At 41.2% G+C, this 24415-nt stretch overlaps 2 protein-coding genes across 2 annotated transcripts; both read right to left on the minus strand.

Annotated features, from left to right (window-relative positions):
* Positions 1 to 169: 169 nt before the first annotated feature.
* On the minus strand, positions 170 to 9653 carry cmya5 (cardiomyopathy associated 5). Its single transcript, XM_072432839.1, has 14 exons — positions 9417 to 9653; positions 8213 to 8846; positions 4474 to 7851; positions 2960 to 3055; positions 2639 to 2857; positions 2523 to 2545; positions 2234 to 2358; positions 2022 to 2156; positions 1791 to 1937; positions 1561 to 1708; positions 1328 to 1461; positions 1121 to 1232; positions 862 to 1038; positions 170 to 774 (listed from the first exon to the last, which is right to left on the minus strand). Exons 1-14 carry the CDS (start codon positions 9530 to 9532, stop codon positions 516 to 518), a joined length of 5703 nt encoding a protein of 1900 aa, XP_072288940.1. The 5' UTR covers positions 9533 to 9653; the 3' UTR covers positions 170 to 515.
* Positions 9654 to 10277: 624 nt separating this feature from the next.
* On the minus strand, positions 10278 to 14703 carry tent2 (terminal nucleotidyltransferase 2). Its single transcript, XM_072433633.1, has 14 exons — positions 14552 to 14703; positions 14362 to 14442; positions 13796 to 14063; positions 13431 to 13545; positions 13152 to 13237; positions 13012 to 13072; positions 12784 to 12850; positions 12627 to 12703; positions 12423 to 12551; positions 11802 to 11845; positions 11581 to 11717; positions 11065 to 11156; positions 10916 to 10995; positions 10278 to 10832 (listed from the first exon to the last, which is right to left on the minus strand). The coding sequence occupies exons 1-14, from the start codon at positions 14677 to 14679 to the stop codon at positions 10746 to 10748; spliced, it is 1452 nt and encodes a 483-aa protein (XP_072289734.1). The 5' UTR covers positions 14680 to 14703; the 3' UTR covers positions 10278 to 10745.
* Positions 14704 to 24415: the final 9712 nt, after the last annotated feature.

Consider the following 24415-nt stretch of genomic DNA (forward strand, 5'->3'; position numbering starts at 1 on the left):
TTTGTTTAAAAAAATAAAGGTGTTAAATTAGTTTGATCTCCAATTACTGTACTTGGAATCTAATTAGTGATGTACAACCTTCATAGATATTCCTAAGTACCTCCACAACAACCTCGAATGAAATTGAATCGTGCAAAATAAGATTATTGAAAATAGTATGATTTATTAATTCAATCAATCAGCCCACATGCTGTACTATTTGGTTTATATACAAAATGTACATCTGAATGTATCTATTTACAGAAATTCACATAAAATACAATTTCAAAGGTGCACTTTGTTGAGTCTATTTTCCATAAATGAAAAAAAAAACTTCAAATGATTCAAATAAAAAAAATGTGAGTACAATCAATTAAATTAAAATGTTATAACTCCATCTCATTAATAAGGCCACATTTAATATGTGCTTATTGGCTCAAATATCCACATAAAATTCCACCTCAAAACACTTATAAAATATTTTTTGCTGAATTTTCTGCATAAATTGAACTTGTTCAGCCTGTTCACTTCCGTTTTCAAAGCCAACTGTCTTTAGTAAATTCTGGCACCTCCTTCACCACACACACCTCCAAACTCCCTGGAGTGTCCAAGCACATCGCGGGGTGACACGGCTGGGTGAAGCGCTCACTGAAGGACCCCAACAACTGACCACTCTGAGCATTGTAGAAGGACAAGCGGCCGGACTGGTAGTCCAAGAAGACACCCACACGTTCAGGTAAGTCAATTACAAACAAACTGGAGTGGATGTTGTTGTGCACCAAGTGATAACTACAACTGTGAAGAAAAACAAGTTTCAGATCAATAATAATGGTAGCGCACATACAAAGTAAAGTCTAATTTAAACCAGTCTGTCTTGCATACCCTGATTGTGTGGGGGTGCACTGCAAGCACCATGACAACTGACTTTCTCCCAGAGGACTCTCACTAGTGGCAGAGCTGTAAGCCACGCCCAGTCTGTAGTCGGTGCATCTTGAAACATCATTCTCCCAGTAATAATGTCCTCTCACAGGGAGCAGCTCGCCCAGGATGGAGGGACAGCTGCAAAATAAACACCTCTACTTCATTAAACCATGAATGTTGTTTAGAAGTTTTAGTCAAAGTGATGCCATATACAACTTACGCCTTATCTGGCATGTTGTCATGTGTGTCCTGGGAGTAGTGCAAGGTGGTCTGGTCCACAGACAGCTCCAGAGCTGGATGAGCTGTTGCTTTAAGCAGCAGAAACTTTGTACCTTTACGCGTAAATAAGAATTTGTATTTGTAGTATGTATAAAGTCACAAGAACATATACTGTGTGTGTATAAAAACAATTATGCTTATGCTTTACCTTTTGTCGAAATAAGCGCAGCTTCACTCTGGTCACTAGAACCAGCTTCATTCACTGCTTTTATGTAGATGAGATAATTCTCATTTGGTTGAAGAAGGACTTTATGTTCAAAGTTTTTAATACCAGATATGGTTCTAAAAGCACACAAAAAATATGTTACAGATGGATGCTCTTTAAAGAAACAAACATCAAGCCTTAAAGTTTCTAAGTATGGAGTATTTTGTTTTCCTCACCTAAGGCCTTCTCCTTCCAGTTCGTACTGTCGACAGTACTCCAGTGTGTAGGACAGTCCCGGAGTCTGCTCCACTGAGCTCCACCTCAGAATGGCTGTGTCCCACAAGATAGTGCACCTCTCAGTGTCAATCACAGGCACGGATGGAGCTGTACACAGAGAGATGGCAGTGCCTTTCAATGTTATTTGCGCTGAATGTCACAAACTGTATATTATTCGGTGGTTCCTGACCAGTTTTAAAGATGAGTCGCGCACTGGGCAGAGAGCAGCCTGTGTAGTTGACAGCCATCACCCACACCATGTACGTCTTGTCAGGCTCCAGTTCCTCCAAGACACAGTAACTTTCCTTCACTGTCACGCGGTATTCTTCTGATACAGCTGGTGAGAGCAGAAGGATTAATGGTATGGACACGATTACATATTTCAGACAGTAAATAATTAGGACAGGGTTGTTTCTACTACCTCCTTGTGGATCCTCCATACAATACACCTGAAAGCAGTCAATAACGTCCTCAGGGTTGACCTTCCAGTAGACAGTGACGCTGGAGCTGGAGGCTGAGCCAGGCTCCTGGGCCTGAAGAGTCGGCCTCTGAGGCACTGGGGAATCCAAATGATGAACATACTCAGTAAAAGATATTTTGCATGTTAAATTCTAGAGTATTAATTCATTTTACCTGCGATTCCCTTACGCTGGGCTAACTGGGAGCTAGAAGTGTTTCCCTTGGCATAGTCCTCAAAAACAAGCAGTGATCTGGGTCCGAGCTCATGAGACATGGCAGAGTCCAGGGCTGCTGTGAGCCTAAATGTACAAAAATATTTAGTTTGCGCTATGACCACAAAAAAAACACAATTTGTAGTGCATGCAAAACCTGCTGTCTTTGTTATATAATCTGACCAATAACACAGTTTACTCATGGGAACAAAAACCACACCAGCCACTGTTCATTCAGTGAAGGCACATACCTTGCATGAATGTCTTCAGGCGACTGTATAAAATGTAATGAGTTTTCATTAGCTGATCATCAGGATGATAAGATAAGATCTAACATATGAATATATGATAAGAAAATGGTAACTACCCGTGCGTTTGTCTCTGCTTCTCTGTCTGTTGTTTCCAGGGTGCCTTTGGCCGTGTCAATGCTCTCCTGGAATGACACTATTTGGTCGTAGAGCTGCTCCAACTTGGCCTTCTTTTCCTCCTCCATACTCAAAGACATACTGTTGTACTGCTCCATCACCAGGGCCATCATCTCCTCATTTTGAGCCTGTATTTCTGTCTCACTCTCATGACACTGGTCCTAGTTGTCAAGTACAATAAACAATAAGAAATATACATAGATCAATAAAAACAAATAGACTTAATAGGCTGCTTTATCTACGGTGGTCTCTGTGCATCTTACCTCCACTGAGTTATAGGCCAGCTCCAGCTCGGACACAAGGTCCTCAATGTTTTCTGATCTGCCCTGCAGCTCCGAAATCCAGTCACTCAGTTTCTCCTGTGGTGAAGACGATTGAAAATTAATGTTGATCTTGACTGAATTTGAGAAGCCTTAGATAGGTGACATATGTAAAATCAAGATGTGTGCCATGTCTAAACATTAGATGGAGGCAGAGGAGTAAAAGCAGTGCAATGGGATCTCCTGGCACCACCAGTAAACAGCTCAGATGTAAGTGGGTCACAGTCTCATGCACCGAATAGCTGAGGACCCCTAGTATCAAAAACAGGTGCATGTTTTTGCATGTGCAGAGACTTCTGCATATGAAGGATTTGATTCAATGCCTCTGGATTAATGTAATTAAACTCCAATCTCAGATGAGGTCATGGTGAACTGTCTGAGCAGCACAACAACAACAGCAGCAACAACAACAACAACAACAACAACAACAACAACAACATCATCATGAGGCAAGTGTGGACCACTTGTGACAAATGAGGATAAACAATCTGAATGACTTATTAATGGTAAATATAAAACGATCTATTGAGCCACCTTGTTGATAGTAATGTGGTGCTTTAATGTTATGAAGATGGTCATAGGTTAATTTTAGTTGTCCAATATAGTGTCATGATACTAAAATGTAAAACTTGATTTCGATGATAAGGAATATATACTATTGTTAACACCAATTTCAATACCACAATGACAATGTAAAAATGCTCTTTTTTAGGTCAAAGTTTTGGACAATTGACTGAATTTTTAATACTAAAGAAATACTTCTTTCAACATTAAAAAAAACGTTCTACATTAAACCTTGTGGTTTTACTCTAGTTCTGATAAAGTTAAAAATGATTCCAAAACATTTGCAGGAACGATTAAATTTTGTCCTGTGTATGATATTTGCTCAAATGAAAATCTAGTTTTGATACTAGTTTAACGATTAGTACCTGATTTTCAATCCTTTTGACAAACCAAGTCCATAGAAAACTGTAGCAGATCTACAGTACATCACTGCCCCCAAACAGCAAGATATGGAAATAGTATTGTTGGGTTTCAGATAAAGGTGAAGAGAATATCTATTATCTAATAGCTGTAAACATTGCAGATTCAAAATTAAATATATAAAACATGTTGTAAACTTCCAAATGAGGGTATAAAGGGATATTTTTGCACTTTTGTACATCATTTTGCATTTGTCTGTAACCTTAAAATCAAATAATACATTTACATACATGGTTTAGCTCATCTGTGCTTGATAATGTAAAATGTTATTTGCACATGTTTGGTGAGTCACATTAAAGACCTAATCACGAACTGATTTTTATTGCATCATTTGTGGATTTGCTTTTTAAATATTTGTTTGATGAAAATACAGTGTAATCAATATGATGATGGTGTATAATGATGGTGAGACTTATAATATAAATATACCTTTAATAACAAATCCGTATACATAAGTATATTGTGTTTCGTACCATGATCTCCTCGTAGGCCCCGTCCACTGCAGTGACCTTGTGGCCCTGATGGGGCCCCGAGCTGCTCTCCTGCTCTGACAGCAGACACCCACAGGTGAGGCAGTACCAGTCCAGCCCCTCCAGCTCAGCCACCATCTGAGCCTGACGTTCCTCCTCTGCATCAATAGTCTCATAGTCCACTTCCATAACCTCCTCCTCTGCCATCTCCTCCAGCATTTCCTCCATGTATTCATCCTCTTTTCCAAACTCTACTTGTTCATCTTCCATTTCAACTTGTGTCATGTCTGTTGTGTCTTGTTTTGTTATAATTTCATACTCCATGGTGACATCAGGACTCTCGGTTTTCTCAGTGTCTTGTGAAACGTCTTCTTGCTTGCAGACGTCTTGCACATCTTCAGTTATATTTATTTGACAGTCTTGGTCCAATTTGTTTTCTTCTAAAACGGTTGTGTCTAGGTTCACATCTCCTGCATCTAATCCAAATAGAGCTTGCAGTGGGGTGAACCTTTTCAGAGTAGAGCGCATACCGGCACCCTCCTCCAAATCGCCCTCTAGAGTCTGCTCCTCAACAGCAGCCTCTAGATCTTTAACGTCAGCAATTACCTCCTCCATCTCCTTGCTTAAAACTTCTATATGTTGATCCAACACTTCTTTTGGTTGCTCTGCTTCTACCACACATGATTCATTGACATAATTTACAATCTCATAGTCGAGCTCCTCTGTCTCTGCCTCATTGAGTGAAATAGACCGGTCCTGCTGTGTTGTTTCAGTGATAGAAGGTATGACCTGTGCTTCCAAAGCTACATTTTGTCCTTCCTCCACTGAAGCAGGGGGTGAATCAACTTTATCTGAAACAGTCTCTGTTTCCTCTTCAACTGAAGGTACTGTGTCCATTTCTGACACAACCTCATCAATCTTAGCTTTATTGCATTCCTCAATAACAATAGGTGTCACATCTATCATAATTCTGTCTTCTTTTTCTAGCCCTGAGTCTACAATTACAGCATCCTCCATGGACTCAGACACTCGAGTTTCTTCTCCCTGAACGACTGTTTGAGGAATGTCTGTAGCTGGGGCAGGTGTATCTACGGCAGCTACAAGGACTTCATCAGTAATTTTCATTTGGTCATTTGGTAGATATATGTCAGAAGTGCTTTGCTCAATAACAGATTCTCTTTTTGGAATTTCTGATATTTCTGCTTCAGGTGCAAATTCTGCAGTTTTGGGAGATTCTCTCTCATGTTTTTGAATCTCAACGTGCTTTTCTTCAATCACAGCCTCATCAATCTTAGCTTTATTGCATTCCTCAATAACAATAGGTGTCACATCTATCATAATTCTGTCTTCTTTTTCTTGCAGCTGAGGTGCTGTTTGTACTTCTGTGGTGGTTTCTGGGGCAATAACCAGTATTTCATGTGGAAGTATGCAAATAGTTTCCTCCAAATCTGTCTTTTGTTTGGATTTGTGGCTACCATCCATGGACATTGTTTCATCTTCCTTTGCTTGTTCTTCAGGCTTTTGTGTTTCCATTATTGACTCTTGAACTGTAACAGACTCAACTTTTTGAGGAATATTACTTGATTTTGTTGACATAATTTGCTCTTCGTGTTTTTGTTCGGTTTCCTTGCTCTCCTCCTCTGGAAAATGTACATTTTCCTTTGCAATAGCCGTTTTTTCATCACATTGAGACACCATTTCGATTTCTGGCTGTGTCACAGTCTCTACTATTGGTTTTACATTATTCTTTGTCTGTTCTTCTTGGTCTGGCTGTGGGCTGATCTCTATGTTCATTTCAACAGCTTGTCCTTTGGGAACAAGGAGCAAGAGCTCACCATCAACACTGACCATCTCCTTAACCACACCAGCCTCGATCTCTGGAGAGACTGATTCTTCCTGTTTGACCATTTCTATTGGCTTCTCCTCTAGCTCTATCTTACCATCGTCTTGCGTCACAATGTCAGCCCCTTGACCCAAATCCTCAACTATTGATTCAGATTCCTTTGCTGCAATGGCCGACTTTACTTCTTGTAACTCAATGCATACTTGAGTATCTGTTCTGCCCTTTTCAATAACTTCCACATGGGCCTGCACAGGGGGCTCACAGTCAGCGCTGACCTCTATACAAGTATCCCTGTTGGCCTCTTTGGGGATCTCTAGCCCCGAGTCTACAATTACAGCATCCTCCATGGACTCAGACACTTGAGTTTCTTCTCCTTGAATGACTGTTTGAGGAATGTCTGTAGCTGGGGCAAGTGTATCTACAGTAGCTACAAGGACTTCATCAGTAATTTTCATTTGGTCATTTGGTAGATATATTTCAGAAGTGCTTTGCTCAATAACAGATTCTCTTTTTGGAATTTCTGATATTTCTGCTTCAGGTGCAACTTCTGCAGTTTCGGGAGATTCTCTCTCAGGTTTTTGAATCTCAACGTGCTTTTCTTCAATCACTTCGGGCTTTTCTTCAATTTCTTCCTTCCTATCAGAAGTTGACCCTTCATTTTTGTGTCCCATTTGTGATATTGATGCTTCAGTTTCAAATTCACAAGGGCTAATCTTTGTTGACTCAGCTTTGCTCATTGTCTCTTTAATATCTTCCTCTTTATCTGCCCGAGTCATGCACCCACTCGTCTCAAACTCGCTCTGCAACCACATCATCCTCTCTCCTTTACCGTCATCCTCAACCTCAGATGGGATCTCCACAGTCGGTGTCTCATCTTTCAAGGTAAACTTCTCCAGATACCCGCTGTCCGCTTCCTCATAATCATCAGTCAAACACCTCTTGTACTTCTTCTCAGACGTGACACTTTCCGCCTCAGAGCACTCCTCGTCGCTCCTCCTCCTCTCCCCCATAGCATCCTCATAAAGGTCCATGTACATGAACGACATGGCAGTGGGTTCCTCCAATAAAATGGGGTCAATGATCTTTGGTGGGCCAGAGGAAATATAGATGGGAGTTAGAACAGTCTCTTCACTTTCAAACAACACAGAGCCACTTTCTTTGACAGAGCTCTGGCGTCGCATCCTCCCGCCTTTGTCATCCTTGTCACTTTGTTGCACCATATTAACAGACGGTCCTTCTCCATAAAACACTTCATCCAGGTGCTCCCCGACAATGTTCTCCTCTGATACAAAAACGAAGGGCTCTTCAAAGGCAGTGGGGCTGATGCTTTTGCCTGTATCTTTGGCAGTAGTTTGCTCTGGTTCTGGGGGTGGTACAGGTGTGGCACATTCATCCTCTTCCTCTGCTGCTTGTTCATCAGGAGTCACTACATCCAACAAGGTAAACTTCTCAAAGTAGTCAATGTCCCCAGGGCCTTCTGTGAGAGTGGGTTTGAGGTCCGAGTCGGCTGGTGGATGGGTTGAAGCTTCTTTTGATTCCTGTGATGAAAAAAATAAACACTCGGTCACAATACGTTTTATGGAGCTGCTTTTTTCATTTCAATCAAAATAGTATTCGCTCTTACTTACTTATAATTACATATAATTACTGTAAATACATTAAGACTAAAGAATAAACTTTGAATCATCCCCCAATTCAAAATAATGAATCATAAATCAAAACACTGCTCCGAACACAGCATTACACAATAGCCACATAGACAACCTGGGTGTGGAGTCTAGTACAATTGACACAAGAAAAATGTGCAGTTCTTGCAGGTCAGATGTGTATCAGTCGCTATTGCTCCTCCGTCTGAGCAGCTTTGTTAATAAAGTGTTTGTGTGCTAAACAAAATCTCACCTCATTTAGTGATTCTGCATCCTGTAGGTCTTCTCCCTCAACAAGAGTCCACTGGTGGTGATTTCTGGACTTGATCTTTGGAGTCTGGTCCAGAAAGTATAGATTGTCCTGCAGCTCAGTGCTCTCCTCCTCGTCCACAGTGGGCAGTTTAGATGGTACTCTGATGTTGAGGATCTCATAGCCTTCAGAAATCAAACTGAATAGCTGCTGGTCCTTGCTCTTGATCTCCTCCAGATCTGGTTCAGTCTCGGTTTTATCCTGTTTGACATTTGGCTGAGAAACCTCCATCATCTCCAGTCTCTCCACCCCCAGAACCGAGGCGGATCGAGAACTGCCCGGCCTGCTGAACCTGTCACTGAGCCTGCTGCTCCTGCCGGACCTGGTCCTCCTCCGCACAACTTTCTCCTCATCAAAAATAATGGTGATATTGCCCGCTGACCCAGAGCCCTCCATGCTGCCCCCTTCTGACACCGAGCTGGTTTCGGACGCCCAGGGAGTGGAGCAGCGACTGGACGCGGTCTCCCACACAATCCCACTGTCCTCGCTCTGAACAGTCACCATTGAGAACGAAGGATCCACCATGAGGCACTGCAGTTTGGGCTTCACAGAAGGATCTTGGACAACCTCTCGCAAACTGCAAGAGAGGACACTTTAGCAGAGCTGCTCATTAGGACATGACTAAACTGTTGAGCAAGATTTTTCTGGCACCACACAGAGGATAAACTAATGAATCAACGCCTCCACATAGCACAGCTAGAACAAGGTACAAAATTAACAAATTTATATGCAAGTGCAATCTACTGTAAAGCTGGACAATAAGCTAAAAAAAAATAGACCTCATTAAATGCATTCCAAGAAGTCTTTTTAAGCTGTGAATACAACTTTGCCCTGCAAAAAATTGCTACAAGGTGACAACCCTGAGCGTCACTGGTGTAATATAAGATAAATTATGCTTGCCCTCCTAAACGCATCCAAGATATCAATGTCTTCTGCTATTTATGACACAACAGGACTATATGGAGCAACTTAATAAATTAGTTACATAAATTCAGTTGGTAATGACATAAAAGCCGTAATTGAGCTGCTCAAAACAAGAAGTTAACCTTAATGTGGCCTAATAAGGCAAAACACACAACCCAGTTTAAAAGATCAGCTAAACTAGACCATAAACACTAAACAGTTGAATACACATAAGTATTTAGACCTGTTTTGAAGTTCTTCCACCTCATCTTCATCGTCTTGGCTGAGAGCTTCCAGAGCTTCATAAGAACACTCCTGTAGCTCCGTCATCTCAGAGTCCAAACTCTCAGGTTCATCCATCTTGACTTTGGTCAAGCCAGTTTTTGTGGTTGTTGCCCAAATGTTAAGAGTCCTCTTTTCGTTTTTAACCACTTTGAATGTAGGAGTTCTGCTCTGACTGTGTGTTACATCTAAGTTGGGAGCTGTCCATCTGACTAAGCGGGACAGGAATAGACTGAGGGGAACGACAAGGGGGAGTGGAGTGCACAGGTTGTAGATGTATCAACAGTAAAGACCCATTTAGTCCAATACAGTGTAATAATGGGTTACTTGAAACTGCAGGTAAATGTCTAATATACAGTATGAAAGTATGTAATTGTGTTGCTAAATACTAAAATATAAGAACAGGCCTCTTTAAGATGTAAATCCCCTCAGGAGGAGTTAAATATAGGCCATGGTTGAAATAGTACCCAGACCCCCCCTTCAATGACTGCTGCCCAAGTCATAAAACTACATGTAATTACGTGTCAAACACAAAACAAACACAATCGAGATTCATGCTGTTCTCGAGTCTGAGAACATACACTTGTGAACTATGTATAATCTACAAGAATATGTATATATATATAACAATATGGGAGTCAAACTAGTCAAAAGAACAATATCTTTATAATTTAACAACATCAGAGTGGCAGGGATTTGATTGTGGCTTTGGGAGTTCAGTATCTTATTCTAGTTTTGATTCCACTATATAAAAAAGCTTAAAATATATTAAAAGAAACCAACACAGATTAACCAATTAATCAGCCCAAGATTTATTTTTAAATCAACATTTTCTTTGATAAGCATTTACATTAAGTTCAGTATGCCTGCTGACAACAGTCCTTTCTCGTGGTCTCTGTGTCTCTCCAAGGTGAATTGTTATGTTGATATTTAAACATATAGATTATGAAACAACAACATTATTACTGCAATTAACTAGAGTAACTAATACAACCTTTAAACCATTTGCTGATACAATAGAAATACAGAGTAACTAAATGTTGGACCTGTTGGTGATTAGTTTAAGTGTAATTACCCTTTTACATTTCTAAGAAAATACCGATCTGTGTCTCCCTGTGCACTTAGAGATCAGCTGAACATTGCATACACTTAAACTGGTTTGAGGCACGGAAGACTGAAGTACTGCATCAAATTCATATCCACACATTTATAGAGTATGCCATAGAGTATAATGCTGTCCTCGAGGTAGAGGCTGATCGCAAAGGTCCAAGTTTTCTTTAATGAGGCTCCATTATCTTCCAGCCAGTTCTTTGTCAATTATGGCTCTAATTGGGAGCAGTGAGTTGAGGTCTTTCTTCTCATTTAGGATTCGGTATGACTGCAAATATAAAAGGTGACAAAAGAACTATAAATAACTGCAGCTCGTACATGGGGTCGTCACAAAATCAAGACATACAGTACCTCAGCAAATTTTGCTTTGATGGTGTCAAACCTGGCTTTCTCATAAACAGCTCTGGCAACATTACGTCTCTCAAAGGGTTCTGAAAAAAAAGTGTCATTATGTTGTACAATTCCTTTAATAACTATATTATATTTGAATAAATCTTCACCTTCGACACATATGAATTTGGTCCTCCAATCTGAGGATTGGGTCTTTGGAAAAGTCCTGCCCTCTCGAACCGAGATGATCTGTTTATCCCATCTATAAAAACAGATTTACATATTTTAGTCATATGTCATTAAGAGTCCATAATCATATTTTATTATTAAAATCCTTAAATCGACTGATAGTAAACTGCCAATAAAGTAAGGATTTTAATCAATATAAAAACGTATTGTATGCATGAATAATAGTATAGCACACAAGCAAAATTACTGATTACTAATACAGTATAAAAATGTAAATATTGGTTTGATTCAAAATCTATGTTATTTTAATAATTGATTCCCGACTGCATCAGGTCATGAAAAAGTCCAGGATCAGGGAATGTCATATTAGCCCTGGGCAAAACCCAGCTGCTGCCGTCAGTCACAAAGAAACATGACACTGGTGAAAAACATGAAGCGAAGGGCGGCAGAGAGGGTGGGATTAAATATTTAAATACAGAATTGTCTTTGGAAAATACCTGAATTTTGACCAATAGTACTTAAGGAATCCCAGAAAAAGATCTCCCAGAGAGGATTGGTTTTTGGAATTGTAGCGCGGAACGCAGTGACAACGATCAGGGACCATATCAAGGTCCAGAGAAGGATGAAAATATGCCTAATAAAATACAACAGAGAAGATCAGGTCAAGGTCAAAACTGTAAACAATGAAACATGTCACCCTAGGTCTAAGGACACTTACCGGATGGTCCCGCTGTAGTGAAGGAAGAACAGGAGGTTTCACAACTGCAATACAAAGTATACTATTTAGTTTCATTTATTTGAGCATTATCTGCATATCTTCATTACACAGTAAAGGAATAAAAGCCAAAAAAGGGTAAGTTGAAGCATAAGTACATATAATAAGTACATATATTGTGGGGTGAATGAGACATCACATACTCATACATTAATCTAATTAATTATGGAATACATTCAGAGTTTGTTTATTTGTAATACATTTATAAACACATTAAGGTAGCACACTGTGCATTAGTCAGGGTTTGATATGAAGAAAGACTGTGCATGGTGTCTATAAGTTTCTTTGAAGGTTTATGTAATTCCGTTTTAAATAGATCAATGTTAAAGTCAGGACAAATGTAAATGTCTTTGTGGTCACTATTCATAATTAGAGACTCAATGGTCAGTAAACGTTTCCTAAACTACACCCGGCGATCTGTAATTACGTGGTTTGTTTTTATTATTTTTTCCTCTGATTATTTAACACAATTATATAACATATTTTCAACCAGTTTTGCTTTCAAAGTTTTGGAGAATTTGACACCATGAAAGTGATAAGAAGAAAAGCCCAACACCAACTCACTTTGAAGGTAGTTCAACGCCATCAGAGCTAAAGTGTAGCTGCTCAAAGTCCCCTTGCTGGCATCATTTATTTCACAGTGCCGTGCCCACTTCTTTATAACGAGCATAAGGGGCCGTATCCTGATGTCAGCTGAAGAAGCAAACAAGCAATGAGTCAATATGATCCCAAAGCGCTGAATGCCACACACACTAATAAAGCACGGACCATGAGTGTAACTCCTCAGAAGAAATGTGTTTCTGATTCCGACAGTGTTGTTGACATTTAAATCAAACTCCAGATTGCTTAAAGGAGGATTGCGAAAAACACAGCATTACAAACATGTTAATGTGAATAAAATCTTTAGCAAATGGTCATGACCTACCAGCCTCTGTCTTTGAACCGTAGAATTGGTACTTTCGCTCTGATCAGCAGCACACGGTCCACATATGCTTTAAATAAAAAATATTGTATTTTAACTGAGGCAGATTGACCAATATGTTGTAAAACAGCGCCCTTTAGTGGGGAACTGGAGAGTTACATTTTACTAAGAAGTTGAGACGATCATAAAAACTATTCTCTATTACTTGTTTGTTATACTGTTATTACTCACCTAGAGTTCTAAATAATCTCAACAGTGAAGAAAGTACATCAATGACCTCATCATATTTTGCCTATAAAAAGGATAACAAAAAAAGAAGTTACAGTATATATTTGTCATTGTACATTAGGACAGAGTTAAGAAATACTCACTATATTGCTGACCAGGCAGAGATCTGCATCACTGCTGCGACACCCCAAACCACTCATAGTAGAGCCAGTCAGGTAGAGCCTCGCAGCTTAAAGAAAAGCAAGTTCCTTGTTTCACTAACATTCACTGTTACATGTATGGATTCTTACATGACATACACAAAAACAGCACTACCGTTATGCAACATGAAGTTGTATTGCAGTACATTACAAGAAGTAAAATTTAAAGAAAAATAAAGCTAATTCAAGATACCAAAAGATGATCCGTAACTTTTTACTCACCTGGGTACAAACTTTGTATGTCTTTCTGTAGTCGCGCTCTATAAGTCTCTTTACGATGCAAGTCAGATAATTGCTGCTGACAGGCCTCAAAAAGCTCCACCATCTGAGCACTCATCTGAAAGTAAGACACCAAATGAACAAACATACACATTAATGCAGGTACATAGAACATATCTAGGCATGTTTCTATTTATGAGTCCAATAACATTAACTAATACATAACTGATACATTTGATTGAAGGACTATGGTAATTATTTTACAAAGGAATCAAATTCTTTCATTTTTAATTAATAATATCACATTATTAAAAGTAAGTTTAGATACACATTTAGATACAGGTGTGAATGTTTTTTTGTTTGTTTACCTTGTCATTTGTATAAGACTCCAAACTGGTGGGGGTTGGAGGAGACTTGGGCACCTGACCAAGCATGTACGGTGGTGGGCTGGAGTATTTACACACATTGGCTGTTGTACCATGAGACAGCCCAGAGGTTGCTTGCTGAGGGGGGCAATGATGTTGAAGAAGAGGGCGAGATTCAAATGAAGGAAATGTTTCATCTGAATGAAAGGATTCAACCCGCTGACGTTTCGTGATGTATGCATTGTGCACTGTGTTGGCACTGTGTTGTCTCCTGAGAAATCACAAGGAAAATTGTAAAAAGTTACCAAGACTAAACAAACTGGATCTGACAGATAAACATGGCAGACACCCAGCACAAGTATGTGAACAACATATACATGGTAATATCCTTTCTAGCTGTGTGTGTGTGTGTGTGTGTGTATGTGTGGTTTAAAATAGTATTTGATCATTTAAAGTGATTAATTTCCCCTCAGTCTATATCTTGAAGCTTTTCAATATGTACTCAATAAACTATTAAAATGTGGACACTGTCAGACATACATGGTTAAAAACTGGATAATTACACTTACTTGCGACTGTTGGTGACTGGGGGCCCTGATGTGTAAGGTGGGATTGACGACGGCATCCACCGATTCTCAGGCCCCTGATGGCTTTGAAAACGCAGGGGCAGCAATATATTTAATAATGCAAAGAAACACTTTCGAAAACGTTTTTGAAATTCTTAACTTAACAGAGAATGAAATAATTTAGTTTACTTACTTGTTAAAATGGGTCTGACATTTTTGTCGGCTGGGGGGTCGTGCAGATGACTCATTATGATGGTCCAGATGACCTCTTGATAGTTCGCTACGAGGAAACATGTTATGGTTTTTCACGGGACTCTGCATCACGGTGCGAGAGCCCGTGGACCTCTGAAAAGATGATAAAACGGCACGTTTTATATGTTATGTATGTAACAAGAGCGTTACATATATAACGTTAGTAATTTGAATGCCAACGATGAACCTACCAGCGTTTTATCACAAAAACAATGTAATAATGCACTAATGATTAGGTTAAGTAGGAATGTACAAAAACAAGTTGCTTGCCTCGACGCTTGTGGATCACATGAAAACAAACCAAACAAAAGTCCACTTCCGGTAGAAAATACTTCCGCATTGACGTGCTGACGTCATTGTCTTTTCGTTTCGGAAATAAATGTATTTTTAACATGGATCATGGATCTATTATAATATCTGGATAGGGTAAGCCCCCTCTGCCTCTGGCTCCAAATTGAGTAGTGGCCACTTCGCAGAATTCAGCCTTTTGGTCGGACCATTTCAGGAGTTCGGCCTCTAAAATTACCAAACATGCTAATTTGTTTTTAGTCTAAAAATAAAATAGAAGGAATTTCACTCTTCAACTGTTTCTAAAATACTTAAAAAATACATTTTTAACCTTCCGGTGAACAGTGTACGCGCACCGAGCGCGCACGTCACCCTCATGAACGAGCCTCGGGAGAACATGTGACGGAAACTAAACACAAGCAGAAGAATGTGACCAGACGAGACCACGAACACGTAAGTTGTGTTTGTTTGTCATTCCTCACGTTTCACACATCGTTCCATATGAAGTGTAAAACAACGATTACACAGTTAACACAAGTTAACACGAGCTAACGTAAGCTAAAGTTTAGCTACACAAAGATGCAATAACACGTCGTGATGGCTCGTGCTACTGCAAATAAATAACTAATTATTTCTCTTACTAAATGTTCTATTAGACAAGAGGTTATGCACAGATTAAGGAAAACTAGAGAAAGAAGGGAAATAAAGTGATAATTCAATAATTCAAATATAACCTGCTATAATGGGTCATATCTTACATATATAAATGTGTAAGATTTCAGGGGCTGAGACCACATTTGAGGTTTTATTACATATTTCATAATGACGTGTGCTGTGTTTAAACAAAGCACACGCTTGTTTTCTATAGGAATGTCATGAATTTACTTCCATGGAATATGTAGAGATTTAGCAAACATGTCAGTTATGTTCTAACTTCTAAGGTTTAAACTTATGCATAAATAAATTACTTTTGGTTCTAGCTTTAAAAATTAAGGTGAAAAGAGGAACTTTTGTGTTACAGAGCGAAATGTAAATCTGTCAATAACATATTCCAGCTTTTCTCTGTTAAATGTGCATAATATATAAATGTTCTAATAAGTATCTTTCTCATCTTCAGTGCTGACCAGTGAGTTTAGTCTGTCTGTGCTGTCCAGAGCTCTACAGGTCACTGCAGGTCACTACAGGTCACTGCAGACCTAATCACTGCAGACACAGTCATCTCAAGTAAACTCCTGACGACTCCAAAGCAAAAGGTATTTTAATAATAACTTGTGCCTCGACTAAAAGTAAACAGTGTAGAATCAGTATTTTGAATTTATAAAATGTCTGTTTTGTTATGACCAAAAAAACTAAATGATAATTGTTCTTCAAAAGAGCCACTGATGTGTCACATGTGTCTGTGAAGCAGCTTCAGGACAAACATGTGAAGTGTATGTTATATGACTTGTATAAATCTAAACATGTGAAGTGTATGTTATATGACTTGTATAAATCTAAACATGTGAAGTGTATGTTCTATGACTTGTATAAATCTAAACATGTGAAGTGTATGTTATATGACTTGTATAATCTAAACATATGAAGTGTATGTTATATGACTTGTATAATCTAAACATATGAAGTGTATGTTATATGACTTGTATAATCTAAACATATGAAGTGTATGTTATATGACTTGTATAATCTAAACATGTGAAGTGTATGTTCTATGACTTGTATAATCTAAAACATATGAAGTGTATGTTATATGACTTGTATAATCTAAAGCTGTGACATGTTCTGTTTGTCTCTGTCATACGATGGAGCTGAACGGTGCAGTTACTGAAGTACAGAAGACTGCGTAGCCATGGAAACAAAGTCTTGTTAAATACTGAGATATTCAGTATTTAACACAATAATGTCACATTCATGTGCATATAACTGATGTAAAAAGAGTGTTTATTTTACCATTATTATTAGTATTATTTTGTCTTACGCTGTTTTTATTTTATCTTTATTTCCCCCTCCATTCTTTATTAAGGTATGAGAGGTTCTGTCTAGAGGAGTTTTTGTTTATAAGAGTTCTTCTATTAAGATCGATCTATTAAGAGTGTTTTTTAAACTTCCTATAAGTTTTCTGTCCTTTTCCTCTGGATCTACTGTGTTGCAACAACAAAATTTCCTCATGTGTGGACAATAAAGGAGTATCTTATTTTATTCAGTTTGTTCTATTTGACTTATACAGGTTGTTTTATCATTGTTAATATTTTTATGTTGCACTGAATCGCCAAAGCAAGTTCCACTGTTTGTGAATTCTGTTCTTTGACAATGGAATAAACCTTTTCTGATTATATTAATGATGATAATAATAATGAACATTACACAGACTCCAAAACTCCTTAATAAGGGACTCCCACATTGTAGCTTTAAAACTCAACTAAAACTGGCTAAAATCAATTTATCATTTGTAGTTATAATCAGATTTGCATTTATTGAACAAGTTCATTCATGTTCATTATTTGTATTAAATACATTAATAAACAAATGTGTTTTGTATTTATTAAAGATTGACATGATACAAAAACGACACAATAGGAAACTGAATATAATTAAATACTTCTTAATTCAATTATGTAACAGAATCGATGATTATATTTTATATTTCTTCTCATCTGATTAAAAAAATGCATATTGGCCAAATTATATTATGTAAATAAATAACTGAAAAGTTAATAACAAAATAAATACCCAAACCAAAAACTACAGAAAATGATGAGGACGTTATTCCACCTCTAAATGTAATTCATTGTCATTAAACCAGACTTTTTATCTTAACACTTCTTTATAATTCTCTTAAATATCAGACCTTTACAACATGATACATGTATATTTATAGATGGATATAACAATCCATCATTATACGTTACGTAAACAGACTATTGCTGCTGTGACGTGCGCGCTCCCGACGCCAAAGCCTCACGGCGATGACGTCACAAAAGTGGGAGGAGATATACCACTGTTCAGGAAGTAATGCGGAACTAAAAAACTTTTTTGGAACCATGCGCCAATGAGCAGCTCCATAGGTTTCAATGGCGGCCATCTTGGCTTCCGGGGGCTTGACATGGATCTATTAAACACCAATTTACGGAAGCGTAGAGCTTCCAAATAAAAAACGATATATTGTGCATGTATGTATGTATTTATATGTATATATATGTATATGTATTTATATGTACATACTATATGTATATATATATATATATATATATATATATACATACATACATACATACATACATACATACATACATACATACATACATACATACATACATACATACATAACAAGATAAGATAAGATAATCCTTTAATATCCACACAAGGGGAAATGTTGTTGTTACAACGCAGTAGAAACAGGAGGAAAGGACAGATTCTAGGAAGTTTCAAAAACACACTCTTAATAGAACTCTTATGAACAAAAACAAAAAAAACTCTTATTAACAAAACTCCTCTCCTATCTTAATAGGGAATGGAGGGGGGGAAATAAAATAAAATAGGTAAATACAAATAAAAAGATAAAGATAAAAATAAGATGATAATAATAATAAAATAAAAATAAAGTAAAAATAGCTAGCACAAGACTAGGTATATATATTACTTATTTATTTATATTTGTATATATATATATATATATATATATAGTTATTTATTTATTTAAACTAATATATTTTTTCTCAGTGTAACATTGACCAAGTGTGAGAAAAGCGTCCTCAATCCCAGCGTAAATGAGTTCAAGAGGCTGAAGGCAGAAATACACAGACTGGGTGGACAATAACAATCTACCCTGTGGAGGTCGGTTGGTTGGTGTGGGTTTGAGGTAAAGTCCACAATCACAAAGTGGAGAGGACAAGGGCAAAGTTAAAGACGGCAACAAAGGAGATGACAGAGGAAGCAAAGAAATCAAGCATCTGGTTCACGGCACGGAGAAAGGACGGGACATAGGGAATACCATCAAAGTAGGGTCAGTTGCAGGGAAACACTGCTAGTACAGTGTACTAGTATAATAGATCCATGGTACTAGTACATTGTACTAGCTAAGGGGCAAAACATCTGTGATGGAACATTATCAATATGTATGTTCTTATTAAGAAAGAAATCTGTCTTTGTGTTAATGCATGATATTAACACATGTTAATATCATGCATTAACATGTAAAGAAGCATATCAGGCCCCCAGGAAACCCTTTATTTATTGGTATCTGTTAATCAACATGTGACTGTGGAAAAAGTCACTCTACTTAGATCTACATGAGGCTTTGTACTTAAAGTATAAAATACTCAGAGTACAGAGGCTCTGGGTCAGACATGGTGGGAAGCCGGTGGCTGCCGGTCCATGGCAAACTGGCCATGCTTGCTCAGGGTCATATCTCTTGTAACAAAGAATAAGATAAGATAAGATATTCCTTTATTGTCCCACATGGGGAAATTTCATATAAACTGTTCTATTTCATAACTCACCAAGGCTCGTAAATATTTTCTACAACTTTTCTACACACTGCTGCCACCAATACTGAGAATGTACAAAAAATTGGGGAAGCCAAAGTAATAGTTAGAGGACGAGAGATGAACCTGCCTCTATTTATTGAGAGCGGAAGAATGTGTATAAACCTTTATAAATTACAATGGCTGTACGCATGCACACCAGTACCCCAAGATAGTTATTTAGTAGCTCACATTAGCACTGGTGTCCAGCCGGTTAAAAATATGTACCATCGTCTCTGCGAATTGTGATGTAGAATTTTGAATCTCTTGCACAGTTTTAATAAAGACAGCTACACTACAGTTCTATCATTATCAAGATTTCTATTTCTACATTATCAGTTTCTTTGGTCAATTTGTCTCACAAAAGTTGTATGCTTTTTGCTTTTCTCATTATATCTTGGACAGATTGTTTCCAAGTTGGCCTTTTTAGTTACTATTTAAACTTTCTCCATCCATCCATCCATCTTCTGCCGCTTTATCCGGGGCCGGGTCGCGGGGGCAGCAGTCTGAGCAGGGACTCCCAGACTTCCTTCTCCCCAGACACTTCCTCTAACTCCTCCGGGGGGATCCCGAGGCGTTCCCAGGCCAGCCGAGAGACATAGTCTCTCCAGCGTGTCCTGGGTCTTCCCCGGGGCCTCTTCCCGGTGGGACATGCCTGAAACACCTCCCGAGGGAGGCGCCCAGGAGGCATCCGGAACAGATGCCCGAGCCACCTCAACTGGCTCCTCTCGACGTGGAGGAGCAGCGGCTCTACTCCGAGCTCCCCCCGTGTGGCCGAGCTCCTCACCTTATCTCTAAGGGAGCGCCCAGCCACCCGGCGGAGGAAACTCATTTCGACCGCTTGTATCCGCGATCTTGTTCTTTCGGTCACTACCCAAAGCTCATGACCATAGGTGAGGGTAGGAACGTAGACCGACCGGTAAATAGAGAGCTTTGCCTTTCGGCTCAGCTCCCTCTTTACCACAACGGTCCGATGCAGCGACTGCATCACTGCAGCCGCTGCACCGATCCGCCTGTCGATCTCACGCTCCATCCTTCCCTCACTCGTGAACAAGACCCCGAGATACTTGAACTCCTCCACTTGGGGCAAGGACACCCCACCCACCTGGAGAGGGCAAGCCACCTTTTTCCGGTCGAGAACCATGGCCTCGGATTTGGAGGTGCTGATTCTCATCCCAGCCGCTTCACACTCGGCTGCAAACCGTCCCAGTGCATGTTGCAGGTCCGGGTTTGATGGAGCCATCAGGACAACATCGTCTGCAAACAGCAGAGATGAGATCCTGTGGTCCCCAAACCGGACCCCCTCCGACCCCTGACTGCGCCTAGAAATTCTGTCCATAAAAATTATGAACAGAACCGGTGACACAGGGCAGCCCTGGCGGAGTCCAACATGCACTGGGAACAGGTCTGACTTACTGCCGGCAATGCGAACACAGCTCCTGCTCCGGTCATACAGGGACCGGACAGCCCTGAGCAAAGGGCCCCGGACCCCGTACTCCCGGAGCACCCCCCAAAGGACACCCCGAGGGACACGGTCAAAAGCCTTCTCCAGATCCACAAAGCACATGTGGACTGGTTGGGCAAACTCCCATGAACCCTCGAGCACCCGATGGAGGGTATAGAGCTGGTCCAGTGTTCCACGACCGGGACGAAAACCACTCTGCTCCTCCTGAATCCGAGGTTCGACTATCGGTCGGATTCTCCTCTCCAGTACCTTGGAATAGACCTTACCCGGGAGGCTGAGGAGTGTGATCCCTCTGTAGTTGGAACACACCCTCCGGTCCCCCTTCTTGAACAGAGGGACCACCACCCCGGTCTGCCAGTCCAGAGGCACGGTCCCCGAACGCCACGCGATGTTGCAGAGACGTGTCAACCAAGACAGTCCTACAACATCCAGATACTTTAGGTACTCAGGGCGGATCTCATCCACCCCCGGAGCCCTGCCACCGAGGAGTTTGCGGACAACCTCAGTGACTTCAGCTTGGGTGATGGATGAGCCAGCCTCCGAGTCCCCGGTCTCTACTTCCTCTTCAGAAGACGTGACTGAGGGATTAAGGAGATCCTCAAAGTATTCCTTCCACCGTCCGACGACATCCCCAGTCGAGGTCAGCAGGCCTCCACCTGCACCGTAAACGGTGTTTGTGAGACACTGCTTCCCCTTCCTGAGGCGCCGGACGGTTTGCCAGAATTTCTTTGGTGCCGACCGATAGTCCTCCTCCATGGCCTCCCCGAACTCCTCCCAGGCCCGGGTTTTTGCCTCTGCGACAGCACGAGCCGCGGCTCGCTTGGCCTGCCGATACCCGTCGATGACCTCCGGAGACCTACAAGCCAGAGTGGCCTGATAGGCCTCCTTCTTTAGTCTGACGGCATCCCTTACTTCCGGTGTCCACCACCGGGTTCGGGGGTTGCCGCCACGACAGGCACCGGAGACCTTGCGACCACAGCTCCGAGCAGCCGCATCAACAATGGAGGCGGAGAACATGGTCCACTCGGACTCAATGTCCCCAGCCTCCCCCGGGACATGGGAGAAGCTCTCCCGGAGGTGCGAGTTGAATACCCTACTGACAGAGGGCTCCACTAGACGTTCCCAACAGACCCTCACAATGCGCTTGGGTCTGCCAAGTCTGTCCGGCTTCCTCCTCCGCCAGCGGATCCAACTCACCACCAGGTGGTGATCGGTTGACAACTCTGCCCCTCTCTTCACCCGAGTGTCCAAGACACGCGGCCGGAGGTCTGATGACACGACAACTAAGTCGATCATTGACCTCCGGCCTAGGGTGTCCTGGTGCCACGTGCACTGATGGACACCCTTGTGCTTGAACATGGTGTTCGTTATGGACAATCCGTGGCTAGCACAGAAGTCCAATAACTGAACACCGCTCGGGTTCAGATCGGGGAAGCCGTTCTTCCCGATCACCCCTCTCCAGGTGTCACTGTCATTGCCCACGTGGGCGTTGAAGTCCCCCAGTAGAACAACGGAGTCCCCGGTCGGTGCACTGTCCAGTACCCCTCCCAAGGACTCCAAGAAGGCCGGGTACTCTGCACTGCTGTTCGGCCCGTAGGCCGCCACAACAGTGAGAGACCTGTCCCCCACCCGAAGGCGGAGGGACGCGACCCTCTCGTTCACCGGGGTAAACTCCAACACGTGGCGGCTGAGCTGAGGGGCTATCAGCAAGCCCACACCAGCCCGCCGCCTCTCCCCGCGGGCAACACCAGAGAAGTGGAGCGTCCAGCCCCTCTCGAGGAGATGGGTTCCAGAGCCCAAACTGTGCGTGGAGGTGAGGCCGACTATATCTAGTCGGTATCGCTCAACCTCCCGCACAAGCTCAGGCTCTTTCCCCCCCAGCGAGGTGACATTCCATGTCCCCAGAGTTAGTCTCTTTGTCTGGAGATCTGGTCGCCGAGGCCCCTGCCGTCGACTGCCGCCCAGATCTTTCTGCACCGGCCCCTTATGGATCCTCCTGCGGGTGGTGGGCCCACGGGAGGGCGGCCCCACGTCGCTCTTTCGGGCTGTGCCCGGCCGGGCCCCGTGGGGTAAGACCCGGCCACCAGGCGCTCGCCATGGAGCACCCATCCCAGGCCTGGCTCCAGGATGGGGCCCCGGTGACGCCGATCCGGGCGACGTGAACTGCCTTGATTGTGTCGTCGTCATAAGAGGCTTCTGAACCGATCTTTGTCTGACCCGTCACCTAGGACCTGTTTGCCTTGGGAGACCCTACCAGGGGCATGAAGCCCCCGACAACATAGCTCCCGGGATCATTCGGGCACTCAAACCCCTCCACCACGTTAAGGTGTCGGTTTCTTCCCCTTTTTAAAAAAACAAAAACAAATTAAATTCAAACCACTTCTCTTGTGCGTTTCGTTTTGACTTTTAGAAATCACAAAATGTATTTTTGGGATATTTATTTCAAGTACAACCAATCACATCCTATTTTTACAATGGGCTTATGTTGTCACTAAAAAGGGGTGAAAACAACTTGGTATAATACATGCTATAGAGAGAGAGAGATTATGGATTCTGTTGCTCTGGTAATAATAGGAGGAGCAAAATGTAAAAACAATTACTAGGACATAACTAGGACCAAATCTACCTGTCTTGTGCATTTTAAACTTTGTCATAGGCTTAATTTTAGTAGTGTTTACAACAGTTTATTACAATAAGGTGTAAGTGGTGTGTCACAATGGTACTTGAATTTGGCATTTGAATTCTAAACCAGTCCATTGATTTATTGACAAATGGTGACCCATAAAAGTTGTTGAACTAATTTTACAGGGTTTACATTGGAATATGTCACTGTGAGGAATGCAATGACCTGAAAACAACTACAGCTTCTCAGTATGTTATTGATGAGGGTTGTCAGCAGGCCACATGCAAGTCCAGGGGCACAATTCTGCCTATTTAGTCTGTTTAAAGTGACAATAATAAAATAAAATTAAAGCCGCAAGCGGCAATGATCGGCCCTCGCCACGCCGCCGCCGCTACGCCGCCACGCCGCAAGAGGAGGGGGCGCTAACGCGCCCCCAATGGTCCTTTTATTACACCTACTGCTGAATCTGTGACGCTGTCACATCTTCTCCCCTTTGTTTTACCATTCAAAAAGCTATTTTATTTTGAATTCTTGGCAAAATGTGCGGCTTTGCCGCACAGAGCCCGTGACTTTTTGAATAAAAATGTGGATACCTTTTGATGGTCCACCCCTGAAGATGAGTCTCGCCAAATTTCAGGTTGATAGGGCTAACGCCCTGGGAGGAGTTTGTGAAAGTATAAAGTGTATACATGTTCTGGCGATTTCTCCATTGGAATAACATGGAAAGTTTTGGTCATCGCTACGGCAAAGCCATAACAATTATGGCATGGATCTCATTTACTTTTTTGATGGGGATGCTAAAATTGAGTTGTCAAATTTCACATAATTTCGCAAAACTAAACATTTAACCTCCATATAAAATCTGTAGGGGGCGCTGTGGTGCCAAGTTCATTCATTTCACTTCAAGTA

Source organism: Eucyclogobius newberryi, unplaced genomic scaffold (assembly GCF_026437365.1).
Source record: "Eucyclogobius newberryi isolate DKJ021-1_F unplaced genomic scaffold, fEucNew1.0.hap1 SCAF_6, whole genome shotgun sequence".
NCBI classification, from domain to species: Eukaryota; Metazoa; Chordata; class Actinopteri; order Gobiiformes; family Gobiidae; genus Eucyclogobius; species Eucyclogobius newberryi.

Excerpts from the sequence above, each read along its gene's own strand:
- cmya5 (XM_072432839.1), bottom strand. The coding sequence starts at position 9,532 with ATGGATGAACCTGAGAGTTTGGACTCTGAGATGACGGAGCTACAGGAG. Across the intron at positions 7,852-8,212 it reads ATGCAGAATCACTAAATGAG|GAATCAAAAGAAGCTTCAAC; the intron begins GTGAGATTTTGT and ends TTTTCATCACAG. Across the intron at positions 2,546-2,638 it reads AAGCAGAGACAAACGCACGG|TCGCCTGAAGACATTCATGC; the intron begins GTAGTTACCATT and ends CATTTTATACAG.
- tent2 (XM_072433633.1), bottom strand. The coding sequence starts at position 14,679 with ATGCAGAGTCCCGTGAAAAACCATAACATGTTTCCTCGTAGCGAACTA. Across the intron at positions 14,064-14,361 it reads CCAGTCACCAACAGTCGCAA|GAGACAACACAGTGCCAACA; the intron begins GTAAGTGTAATT and ends GTGATTTCTCAG. Across the intron at positions 12,552-12,626 it reads TCTGAGGAGTTACACTCATG|CTGACATCAGGATACGGCCC; the intron begins GTCCGTGCTTTA and ends TTGCTTCTTCAG.